The 13,100-nt window shown below is 41.3% G+C and overlaps 2 protein-coding genes across 2 annotated transcripts in view; one reads left to right on the top strand and one right to left on the bottom strand.

Moving 5' to 3' along the window:
• LOC109920363 (cullin-9) overlaps positions 1-8,261 on the top strand; it is a 186,665-nt gene extending 178,404 nt beyond the window's left edge. Inside the window, exons 38-39 of the mRNA XM_048596632.1 lie at positions 2,040-2,137; positions 6,488-8,261. Of these exons, the coding sequence (XP_048452589.1) occupies positions 2,040-2,137; positions 6,488-6,677 (288 nt within the window). The 3' untranslated portion in view covers positions 6,678-8,261. The remainder of the gene's footprint in view (positions 1-2,039; positions 2,138-6,487) is intronic.
• A 2,343-nt stretch (positions 8,262-10,604) lies between these two features.
• Positions 10,605-13,100, bottom strand: part of dnph1 (2'-deoxynucleoside 5'-phosphate N-hydrolase 1) — a 10,116-nt gene continuing 7,620 nt past the window's right edge. The window contains exon 4 of the mRNA XM_020512574.2: positions 10,605-10,844. Within this exon, the coding sequence (XP_020368163.2) occupies positions 10,726-10,844 (119 nt within the window). The 3' untranslated portion in view covers positions 10,605-10,725. The remainder of the gene's footprint in view (positions 10,845-13,100) is intronic.

Genomic DNA, 13,100 nt, shown 5'->3' with positions numbered 1-13,100 from the left:
CATACAAACTCTTGCAGCATGGAGACTTCACTTACTGCTAGGGTAAAAACTGTTCCCCTGAGTGCAGAACTTGATTCTTCTGAATTGAAATCAAAGCTAAACGAGGGGCCTGTGGTTTGTTTTCTCTATTGTAAACTTGGCAGTATAAATATTTCGCGTGATACCACTGGTATTCTGCTACATACTTAATAAATCATATACTTTCTTGAAAATGATGTATTTACGTCATGTTTCCAGATGGTTTTTGGACCTTTCTCTTTTTAAAAAAAAGTATTTACCTTGACAGATTAACCAAATTTCATTTGCCTTTATGTTAAAATCCTTTGCTTGTAATTAATGTTTCTGACAGAAAATGTTTAGCCTCTCCTGGGATCCTCCCTGTGATTTGTGTACAAGTTCTGTAGCTCACTCAAGGAGTTGCTTCTGCTGTATCCCATTGTCATTACAAGCGATAGTCCCATAAACACTGTGTTTAGAGAAGAAAAATCAGACTTAACTCCTCAGGAATTTTGAGGAAGGGTCCCCGGATCCAAAATGTTAACTCTGATTTTACTTCACAGATGCCGCCAGACCTGCTGAGCTTTTCCAGCAACTTTGTTTTTGTACCTGATTTACAGCGTCCACAGTTCTTTCAGTTTTTATTTGGTGTTTAGAGCTGAGTTCTGTATTACCTCAGAGTAAAGTAACTACAGGAAGGTCATGTCTTAATGGGCTTCTGCAACCCAAGTTGAGAGGAACAAACTGTTTATGGGATAACAAGGTGTAGAGCTGGATGAACACAGCAGGCCAAGCAGCATCAGAGGAGCAGGAAAGCTGACGTTTTGGGTCGAGACCCTTCTTCAGAAAATCAACTGTTTATGGGACTGTCTTCCTGATTACTCCCCAGAGATGTGATGGAAAGTGAGTGTGCCATTAGGCAAGGTGATGTTTCCCATGACTGAATATACTCTGCCATTATTCACCTACTTGGGATCATTAGGGGGAGTTGATGGCCTAATGTATAATCGCTGGCCTATTAATTCAGATGCCCAGGTTATGTTCTGGGGGCCTGGGTTTGATTCCTGCCATGGCTGATGATGGAATTTGAATTCAATTTAAAAAAATCTGGAATTAAGAGTCTAATGATAACCATGAATCTATTTTTCGATGGGGAAAACCCATCTGGTTTACTAATTCCCTTTAACAGGGGCATTAATATCCTTACCTGGTCTGGCCTACATGTGACTCCAGACCAACAGCAATGTGGTTGACTCTGAATTGCCCTCTGGGCAATTAGGGATGGGCAATAAATGCTGTTCTAACCAGCAACACCCTCATCCTGTGAATGAAAAACAAAAAGAGTGAAGCCACTTGAGTGAGGCTCTTGACCTATATTGTTGAAGGGGCTCTAGCCTGGCATAAATCAGCACAATCAGAATAACTTAAATATAGAATTAGAAAAGCATCAAAGAATTTAAGATTAACTTAAATACAGAATAATTCAACTAATAAAAAGACGGATTGGGATATGAAATTTCTCATTGTCCCCAAAAAGAATTGTACATTAATTGGACTGGACCCTAATGTTGGGGCTGAGAATCATGCGTCTTTGGTTCACAATCATCAGGTCTGATTTCTGTGCTAGAATGAATTAGAGACAGCATTTCCATTTCAGTGTTACTGCACTGAAACTGATACAGTTATATGTGGGTGTGTCTTATGAGAGTCAAGCAGATTGGATTTGAACTCATTAGAGTTTAGAAGAATGAGACGCAACCTAATTGAAACATACAAGATTCCTCAGGAGATTGACAGGGTAGATCGGGAAATGGCTTTTCCCCTAATGGGTAAGTCTAGGACCAGAGGGCATAACCTCAGAATGAGGCATCATCTATTTAGACAAAGGCGAGGAGGAATTTCTTCTCTGTGGGTGGTGAAAATGATAAAAGCCTGAATATCTAAAGATCATAAGATTGTTGTAATATAGTTTTGTCAGAGATGTTATTGGAAACACTACCAAGATATACATTAAATAATTAATATAAACTCTGCTATTTCAGGATTTCAGAGTGGGGTTTCAGCCGAAGCAGGGAGTCGATCAAAATGAAGTTCAGCCCACAGATCTTTCAAACACAGTACCATCTGATTCCACCAAAGAGTAAGTCCATTAGCAACAGGCGGCAATTCACTGTGTTAATATAGACCGTGGTGATATGGGGATTGATGCTGGGAGATAGACCGTGGTGCCATGGAACAGACACTGGGCGAGGGATTGTGGTGCCATGGGGTAGGCACAGTGATTTGTGAAGAGGCCAGATTGGGAAACAGATGAAAAAAAATGTTTATTAGCAACAGGGGTTGCTATTTGGCCCCCTAGCCTGGTCTGCCATTCAGTTAGATCATGGTAACTTTACTTTCCCATCTTAGTCCGGATGACCACTGACTCCCTTGAACAGCAGATTTATTTTCCTAAGGGGCATGAATGTATCACATTGGTTTGTGCATGATGGTTACCATTATTGATGCAGATATAGTCAACTGAATGTAAACTCCCCAGATGCTGCACTGTGGACCTGTGTTGAACCTGTTACTCATTATCCTTAGTCCAGCCCTTGCTTTCCTGGGCCAGTGATTTCTCATTTGCGGAGTATTAGTTCTTTTGTTGTTAATTGACACCGAATTAATGTTATCACAAAAACCTCCATCACCAAATCCTTTCTGGTACTGTGGCAATATCCTTGACCAATACTATAACCCCTTTCTACCAAGTATCCACTTCTTCCCTAATTTCCCTGATATTGTGGCAATATCTTCCCTTTGAACCAAGTCTCCATTCTAGCCAATAAATCATAAGCCCCTGTGGCCCCTTAAGATGTGTACTGTACCCTTTCACCAAATTCCTTTTTGGCTTTGCATCATTGTTTGATCTCTCTTTATGAACTACTACTTATTTGAATCCTGTTTTTTCTTTTGCAGACCAGTGTGCTGCATTCTGGTACTCAGTTGTATCAAAAATAGGACCAGGGTAAACTGGATAGACAGCCTTGCATTCGAATAGGCACTATAATACAGTAAAAGACAAAAACTACCAAAAACTGCTGAACTTGTGCCAGAATCAGACACAAGCTACTGTCCCACAGATTACTCGAGCAGCAGCCTCATGATTTTAAGCCAACATCCCACTGCAGAACTGACTCACTAGAAGTGGCAGTGCCGTGGTATATAGTCAGCCCTTGGAGACCTCAATGCTAACTCAGCAAAAGCAGTATGCTGTAACAGAGCAAAGTGAAGCCACAACCAGTGGATCAGACCAAATTGCTGTACTTCTGCCACATCTGGTCATGAATGATGGTGGACAATCCCCAAAGATAGGGGAGCCCAGGCCATCTTTGCAAAAGACAAAGCTGAAACCTTTGCAATCAACTTCAATCATGTCAGTCTCCTCCAGACATCCCTATCATCACAGATTCCAGTCTACAGCCAATTCGATTCACTCCATGTGATATCAGATAATGGCTGAAAGTATTGGATGCTGAAAAGGCTGTCAGCCCCGCCAACATTCCGGCAATAGTACTGAAGACGTGCTCCAGAACTTGCTACTACCCTCGCTAAGCTCTTCTCGTACAGATACAATAGTAGCATCTACATGACAATGTGGAAGATTGCACAGGTACATACTGCACACAAAAAACAAGACAAATCCAACCATGCAGCCACATGGGTGTGCTGTTGATCAAAGTGATGGAAAGCATCATTGACACCACTATCAAGCAGCACTTACTCTTCTTATCAATGTCCAGTTTGGGTTCCAATAGAACCAGTCAGCTCTAAACCTCCTGGCAGTCTTGGTCCAAATGTGAACAAGCAGCTGAATTCAGGAGGTGAGGTGGGAATGATTGACCTCAGAATGACGACAGCATTTGATCAAGTGTGGGATCAAATAACTCGAGCAAAATCTAAGCCAGTGGGATTTAAAGCAAAAATATGAATACCATATGATGAATGATCCATTTGGCCCTTTAAGCCTGGCCCAGCATTTCATAAATTTTTGATAAATTTCTTAAGAAAACTTTCCACTGGTTGGAGTTGTACCTGACACACAGGAAGATAGTTGTGATTATTGATGGTCAATCATCTTAGCTCTTGGACTTCTCTGCAGGAGTTCCTCAGGGTAGTGTCCTTGGCCCAACCATCAAGTTGCTTTTTCAGTAATCTTCTGTACATCATAAGGTCCAATATCAGGAAAGAGATGGGTTTTAAGGGGGATCTTCTTCAGGATCTTTGAGAGAGTGGAGGGATTTTGAAAAAGAATTCAAGACTGCAGTGAAGACACAAAGAGAGGGAGATGCACCAGGTGGGTGTCGTGGACAGTGAAGATTATCTCCGAGTATAACGGGACCTTGATCAGATAGGCCAATGTGCCAAGGAGTGGCAGATGGAGTTTAGTTTCGATAAATGCAAGGCGTTGCATTTTGGGAAGGCAAACCAGGGCAGCACTTACACGGTTAATGGTAGGGCCCTGGAGCGTCTTGTCAAACAGAGGGACCTAGGGGGAAAGTGGAGTCACAGGTGGTAGAGAAGACATAGTGGTAAAGAAAACATTTGGCGCACTAGCCTTCATTGTTCAGATAATTGAGTATACGAGTTGAGGTGTCATGTTGCAGCTGTACAGGACACTGGTGAGGCCATTTGTAGAATACTGCGTATAATTATAGTCACCTTTCTATAGGAAGGATTAGAATTAGGTTTTATTGTCACGTGTACTCAAGTACAGGGACACAGGAGCACAGTGAAACATTTACAGTGTCATTCACGGCACCATCTTAGGTATGAGGTCCTAGCTACAAAGTCTTATGTTAAAAAGTAGAAAAATAAAGAAATAAGCTACAAGTTCAATATTACAATTCTTATCAGTATAAAGTAAATAAGAAATAGTTAAAAGTTTGAAATTACAGTATTCCTTTAGCCATCAGCCTGCAATCACTCCATGCTGGGCTGTCCCCATGAGGGCTCGATCTCTCGATCCCCATGTCTTTGTGCTGCCATCTTGCCACAGACAGCCATCTGGGCTTACCAGCTGCCTAACCACAGGCTACCAGAGTCTCACTCCAGGCCCCCAGCCGCTTCCATGATGCTGCCAACTGCCAAGAGTTCTGCCTGGGCACACCAACCGCCAAAGTCCCCACTCTGGGATGTTGTTAAACTTGAAAGGATGCAGAAAAAATTGACAAGGATGTTACCAGGACTGGAGGGTTTGAGTTATAAGGGGAGGCTGGGACTTCTTTCACAGGAGCATTGGAGGTCAAGGGGTGACCTTATAGAAGTTTATAAAATCACGAGGGACATAGAGAAGGTGAATAGGAAAGGTCTTTTCCCTGGGGTAGGGGAGTTCAAAGCTAGAGGTCATATTTTTAAAGTGAGAGGAGAAAGATTTAAAATTTTTCATAGACTGGGTGGTTTGTATATGGAATGAACAGCCAGTGGAAGTGGTGGATTCGGTACAGTTAAAGACAGACACATGATTAGGAAGGGTTTAGAGGGATATGGGCCAACCACAGGCAAATGGGACTAGTTTAGTTTGGGAAACTTGGCTGCCTGGACAAGTTGCACCAACTGGTCTGTTTCTGTGCTATATGACTCTGAAGTCTTCCAACTTCTAATGATGATGCATGCTTTTGAATGCATTTCCTGCTTCCTGCAGAATTCTGTTCTGCTTTTGGCATGTCAACGAATGTCTTGTATAGCCCCATTCGTATTTTTGAATTGTTGTTACTGTTCTATTGGAGATAGATAGTGCCGCCAGTTTGCTGAAAAATTACTTAATTCTGTTTGTAGGAGCTTAATGTAATTCATTTCTCTTGTGATGCTATTTCAGATATAAATACTGATGAGGCAAGTGGAGAACTCTCCTACCCTTAATAGTCCTGTGGGGTCTTTATATTTATTTATGAAGTTACACAGTTTAACATCTCACCCAAGTCCCTCTTTGACAGTGTCACACTCCCTCAGAAATGCACTAGAGTTTGCCTGGAACGGCCTATGATCCCTGGTTAATGTGCTTAGGCCCCTGGAATAGAATTTGATCTCTCAAAGTTAATACATTAATGTGATTAAAATTAGAGATTTACTAGCATACATCTTAATGAGTATTAGAATAAAGCAGGTATTGGTGGAAGTTGATTCATTTCCATTTGGAAATTGACTTGCCATCAGCTTAACTAGTGAGATATGAATTATTGTCACTGTTTTCATGACAAGTTCTATTCTTAACATAAAAATGTACCTACTGGTATTCATCCTACATATGCTATTCATATGGTATTTTTTCTACATTCAAATATGTACATTGCTTGGTTCCAGGATAGCTGTAGGCAGAACAACTTTTGACTGTGATTTTTGAACATTCCCTTTGGTATTCCTTTTAATGTAGAAACTGAGAATATTACTATTACAGTCTTAGATTTTATATATATATATAAAATAGTAACACCTTCTTTTGATTGTCCAGAGTGAAGTCGGGCAGTCAGACTGAGGAAGAGGATGGAGAATATGATGATGATGACGACGATGAATATGTCCCGGAGTGGCATGATACATACGATGAGGAAGAAGATATTGATGAAGATGATTTTTCAGATGATGAATCAGAGAATCTAGAGAGAGATTTCTTTTACCTAGAAGACGATGTTTATGACTAAAGAGAGTTGAGATTTATATATATTCTGAATAAGTGGACAATTTAAAGAAATGTAATTCACAGTAGTCAAATGAAAATATCTTAGTCCCATACAGAATGCAGAACCATAGACTTCTTTTGTTATGCCACTTCTGGTTAACTGGCTTCACTTTGATTTGATTTTTTTTTGATGTTCAGGTTTCAAAAATACACAGACACGCACCTGAGGAGAGACTGTCTTTCCCTTTTATTTTGTTAACACAACATCTCACCACCCCACCTCAGAGAAAATTACTGATAAACTGCTCCTGAGCTGTTTATGGGAAATGTTTGCTGAATTCAGTTAAAAGAAATTAAGGACACTGAAGCCTCCACTTAGCAGAAAGCTTCTATTGTTCATATATAATGTTCTGTTTTTCTGACAAATTACATTTATGCCAGTTATCTAAATAAAACACTTTCTAATGTATAAAATTGGGCTTGTTGTTGCTCCCCTGGCAATAATTCATTTTGCAAAGTAAAATCAAAAGAAAAATTTGTTTGTAAAATCCTAAGAAGCTGCTAAATCCCAAATTTCTCTATTTGATGTCCGATGATCCATCTTGAAACCATCTAGTCCCACTTTCTTGAATGTCACAAACCAACTCGTGCCAGTCTAACCGTTTATAACTCCAGTCTTAGTTCCTGAGCATTTTTATAGCTGATCCCTATGCGTGCACCAACTCATCTCAGCATGCTGCCGGCATCATATTCCATTCCTCTGCACTCCAACCTCCATGTTCTCCTCCACTACAGGATGTTTATTGTGTAATTGGTGTAAAATTCTTTGAAGGATTTATTCCACCTACTTTTACAGCCGTTTCTAGCTAGAGATGCCAGCTCATACTTCTGAATCTATTTCTGTACCATTCCATTGCTTCTTTCCAAATTGGAATTCTTTTCCTAACTCCCTCGTCTCTCTCCCCAAGTTTTGTATCTAGACTTCAATCATCTCTCAATTAGCATTTCATGCTCAGTGTCCCATCCATTCACTGAGAAGCAGTTTAGGCTATTTAACCAGAAATGTCTATCTGAAGGAGAAAAATGGAGTAACATTTCTGACAATGAATACCAGCTGAAAAGGTCACCTTCAGAGGCTGATAAGACACTCCAGTCCAATACTAAAGGAGTGCTACACTGTTGATTATCTTTCAGATGAGATGTTAATTTCCAAGGAAAGCCAGGGAGTTTTCACAATGTCTAACCCAATAATTATCCCTTGATCAACATCACAGAAACAAGTCATCTGATCATTGTCACACTGATGTTTCTAGCACTGCAAGTGTGAGAATTAGCTGCTGTATTTCCTGTATTACAGCCCTAATTACTCTTCAGAAGTCAAGTCTGTAGGGGTGGCTGGTGGTCATGAAGAGCACTGTTTAAATGCAACTTTTTACTTTTTACGTTCCTACATGAAATTAAATTTCCCCACCTAATGTGGTGGAGTTTGAAGTTGCAATCTCTGGACTGGTTGCCAACTATCATAACCACAAGACTGCTGTACTCTTATAATTTTATCCCACCTTTATTCTCCGTAATAGGCCAATAAAATTCTTGTTATATTTAAGATGTGGTTTTATTTCGTATCTCTTGAACATGGCCATTCTATTTAATGCCTCCACCTGTAGACTTGGTTGCTGAGCAGGTTTTAAACTAAACTTGTCAGGAGATAGCAGGGAGGACATGAGGAAAAATGAAGTCCATAAAGGATTGAGAGGCAGACACACTTGAGTAAGTTACTGTTCTGAGGATGTGAACATCATTTTGCCTGGCACTTGAGATGTGAATGCTAGCTGCCAGTTTTCAGCCCTGAATCTCACCCATTTCTTGATGCAAAACAGCATTGGCTGCTTCAGTAGAATTTGTTGGAAGTAAAGAAAGTGAATAGATGATTGTAATCTGTGCAATCATTGCCTGTTAGTCATAGTAGCAATACATGTGAATCTCCACGATAGCCTATTACCTCCCTGATACCAGCATCAAGGATGCCACCAAATGGCCCAGAGCACTCTGAGGGGAGGGACAGTGTGCAGAGCGACTGTAGGCTGCAGGCAACAGGCATACTTTCAAAAAAAGAAAAAGTGACAACATGGCACTATTTCCAGACCAAAGAGCAGACTCTATGTGGAAGTCAAGTTAAATTTGCCACACCTTATGAAACTTGTGCATCTACCCCAAGTCCCATAATATTCTTGTATGTTTCAATAAGGTCACCTCTCATTCTGCTAAATGCCAATCAGTACCAAATAGTTTCTTTTTTTAAAACCAGTGATAGTAGTTATTTATTTCTACCTCTCCCCTGCACAACTGAAGTCAATGGGAACTGGGGGAAAGAACTTCACTGGTTGAAGTCATACCTCATAGTAAGGTAGTTTGATTTGTTGGAAGGCCAGTTATTTCAGTCACAGCACATTTTTTAATTCACTTGAGCTGCGGGTGTTGCTGGCTGGGCCAGCATTTATTGCCCGTCCCTAGTTGTCCTTGAAGGTGAGTGGTGGAGGCAGTTGATGCTGGTGCACATAGTGCCAATCAAGTTGGCTGCTTTGTCAATGTAGTGTCAAACTTTAAGTGTTGCAGCTACATTCATCAAGGCAAGTGGGATGTATTCCATCTCTGCACATGTACCTCAGGGTTTATTATTTCTTTTTCCACTTCGACAACTGAGCAACCTTCCCAATGTGAATCCAATACTTGTTGGTCAGCCAATGACACCCACATCCTGTGAGCAAATAGAAAGAAAATGCCAGACATTGACCATTTCTAACAAGAGAATCTAACCATTGCCCTTTCACTTCAGTAGTATCACCAGTGTTGACATTGGTAAATCCCAGGATGTTAATATAGTGACTAGAAACTGAACTGGACTTGTCTTATAAATTCAGTGGCCATTAGAGCAGGTCAGAGGTGAAGAACTCTGCAGTGAACAACTTATTTACCACTTGACGCCCCAAAGCCTACCCATCATCTGTAAGGCACAAGTCAATGACTTGCCTGGATTGCCATGCACCACCTTCAACACTCACTCCCTTCACTGACATAATGGCAGATGTGTACTATCATTCAAGATGCACTGCAGTAACTCACCAGGGTTCCTCAGAACCTTCCAAACACAGTGCACCATCTGGAAGGTCAAGAGCAGCAGACACACAGGAACATCATCTGCAAATGCCCTCATTCTCAGAAGGTCTAAACGTGAACTGCATCCTTGACACCAAGCTTACAACAGCGTGGTTCAAGGTGGCAGCTCACCACCACCTTCTCATGAGCAATTAAGATTGGTCCATTTAGCAACAGTCACATCTGATGAATGAATTTTAAAAAATAAGCCCAAATCATTTGCAACCACATTCAGCCAGAAATGCTGCATCACTGGTCTATCTTGGCCTCTTCCTGAGATCTCTAGCGTTACAGACCAATCCACCATCAATTCAATTTACTTAAATTGATAGAAAAATGGTTGAAAGCACTGGACATTACAAAGATTTTAGGCCCTAACAACATGCCTGCCATAGGACCAAAGGCTTGTTTGTGCTTCAGAATGTAGACAATTGCCCTGTAAGCTCTGTCCACAAGAGAAAGAATACACACAATTTAACAGCACCTTCCAAACTGACAATTTCTGCCATCTGGAAAGATAAGGGAAGCAGATAAATGGGAACATCAAATTCCCCTTGAAGCCACTTACCACCTTGATTTGGAATATAATTGCTGTTCCTTCAATGTTGTAGGGTAAAAATCCAGGAATTTCTTCCCCAACAGCACCAAGGGTATAATCACATGATTGCAGCGATTCAAGAAAGCAGTTCATCACTGCTTCCTCCAGGGTAAGTAATGACTGGAAATAAATGCTGGCCAAGCCAGCAATACTATTTTTTGTTTGAGATGTAAAAGGCTTTCAGAGATCTAATAATGCAGTTTGACAGGCTGAGTATTTTATTTGTCTGGAGAGTAGAAAACACAAATACTAGACATAAGCAATTCATGAGTAGAAGTTCACTCTTCAAGAAAATTATTTTTAGGCGGTTTACTACTCATGCCCGTAGGTGATCTTCAAAATACTGTTGTAGAATAGTTTCCACTTGCTCTTCAGAATAATCCTTCACTTGAAAGTTGGTTCCATTTTCTGCCCCTCGGATCATTGCTGAAAGAACTGAGACAGAACGGGTTTGAGTAATAACTCCTCAATTTTTGTAACTGTTTTCAGTTCACAACTGGAATTACATTTGCTCATGGTGTTAGCTCATGGTACAGCAACTGCACCAGTGTATCGAAGGCGGTGACACAAAGATAAACTCTGTTTCTCTGACTAGTTACTCCCAGTACAGAATAGTCATTATTCACAAGTCAGAGGCTTTTACTTTGCAAACAGCAACTCAGCTGACACCACATTCCTAAAGAAAGGCAACTAGATAACGAAACCAAGGCAGAAACTTTATGCATCTTGCCAGGGCTATTAGAAGTCAATTAAAAGCCATATTCATCTGACAGGTCTGACACATGCTTGATCTGTATAATTCAGTGACTCATCACTTAAACCTACGAGGTTAATGTGGAACACCGCACTAAGCAATTTTGTTGAGGGGGTGTCTCAACATCAGTGCCTTGTCTGGGGCAAATCAAACTGCACTTTAGTCATGGATCTGCACGTGTTTCATCTATAATAAGTTGGCATTTTCCATGAAGCCCCAGGAAAAGAAAATTTAACTATCAACAGCTTGATCAAATAAGTGAACTAACACCTCGCGTATGACTGACACTAGGAAAATTGTATTTATTGCACATCTCAACATGTCTGAAATGGTGGTGGCTTTCACTTTGACAATTGGGTTAAAAAAAATCCCGGAATTCTCTCCTAACAAGCATTGTTGGTCTACCTACAGCATGTGGTTCAAGAAGGCAGCTCACCACCACCTTCACCAGGGCAACGAGGGACAGGCAATAAAAAACCAGCCCAGCAGCACTCACATCCTGTGAATGAATAAAACAAACTGAGTAACTTGTCAGGTAACTTTAAAGGGTATTAACAGTTACCTACTAGTGAAGGGCTAAAAGGAACTGGCACTTCTAATGCCTTTCATTTCAGCAACCCACCAAAGGAACTTCACTCCTTCAGGATGTGGGTGTGGCTGACAAGGTCTGCAGTTATTACCTTTTGTATTTAAGAAGGTGGTGGCGAGCTCTTGAAGATACAACTAAAAGTACCTAACAATCCATTCAAAGGGCAGTTAAGAGCCAACCAGACTGCTGTAGGTCTGCAATCACTTAGTCCAAACTCAATAAAAATAGAACATTTGCTTTCAGAGAGAGTTGGGTTGACTAATTTAAAGAGTTGAAAGAATTCTGGAAGTCATTGTCATGAAGGGGTCTTGGAGGTCCATACAGAAGAAAGAAGTGGGAACGCTGTTAGTGAGGTGGCAGGTAGCTTAACTGAAGGACATTTGTGAACCCATTGAGTTTTCCCAAGTTTTAATACTATCCTGGAATTGTGTAGAAGATGGAAAACAGAATGCAGGGAAAGTGACAGCACTGAATCCTCTCAAGCAAGACCCTACAGCCCGGGTCTTGAACAGAGAGGTAGGACATAAAGGACTCCGACCTGTACACTGAGCACATGAGGATCACCTCACTCGTTGAACTAGAATTTCTGTTTACTATTTACTGACTGAATGCATAATGTAACATTTATACAAGTATCACACTTGAGCAGTGGTTATGGAGCCTTGATTTGAGTTATTTTGCTCATCTCTGTGATTTGAAACAAAACTGGCTTGACAGTAGGAGACTGAGGGTGGAGGTTGTTGTTCAGACTGAAGGCCATTGACCAGCAGTGTGCCAAAAGGATCAGTGCTGGGTTCACTGTTGTTGATCATTTATATCAACGATTTGTATGAAAACATAGGGGGCACGTTTAATCAGTTCGCAAATTACACCAAATTTGGTGGTATAGTGGACAGTGAAGAAGGTTACCCAAAAATAAAACAGGATCTTGATTAGAGATAGTAGGAACTGCAGATGCTGGAGAATCCGAGACAACAAGGTGCAGGGCTGGATGAACACAGCAGGCCAAGCAGCATCATAGGAGCAGAGAGGCTGACGTTTCGGGCCTAGACCCTTCATCAGAAAAGGGGGAGGGGAAGGGGGTTTTGAAATAAATAGGGAGAGAGTGGGAGGCGGATAGAAGAGGGATAGAGGAGAGGATAGGTGGAGAGGAAACAAACAGGTCGAAGAGGCGGGGATGGGGCCAGGAAAGGTGAGTGTAGGTAGGGAGTTAGGAAGGGGATAGGTCAGTCCAGGGAGGACGGACAGGTCAAGGGGGCGGGATGAGGTTGGTCGGTAGGAGATGGAGGTGCGGCTTGAGGTGGGAGGAGGGGATAGGTGGGAGGAAGAACAGGTTAGGGAGGCAGGG

This window comes from Rhincodon typus, chromosome 5 (genome assembly GCF_021869965.1).
Source record: "Rhincodon typus isolate 14 chromosome 5, sRhiTyp1.1, whole genome shotgun sequence".
Classification (NCBI taxonomy): Eukaryota; Metazoa; Chordata; class Chondrichthyes; order Orectolobiformes; family Rhincodontidae; genus Rhincodon; species Rhincodon typus.
Note: the sequence above shows the minus strand (reverse complement) of the source record. Positions and strands in the feature narration are given on the sequence as shown.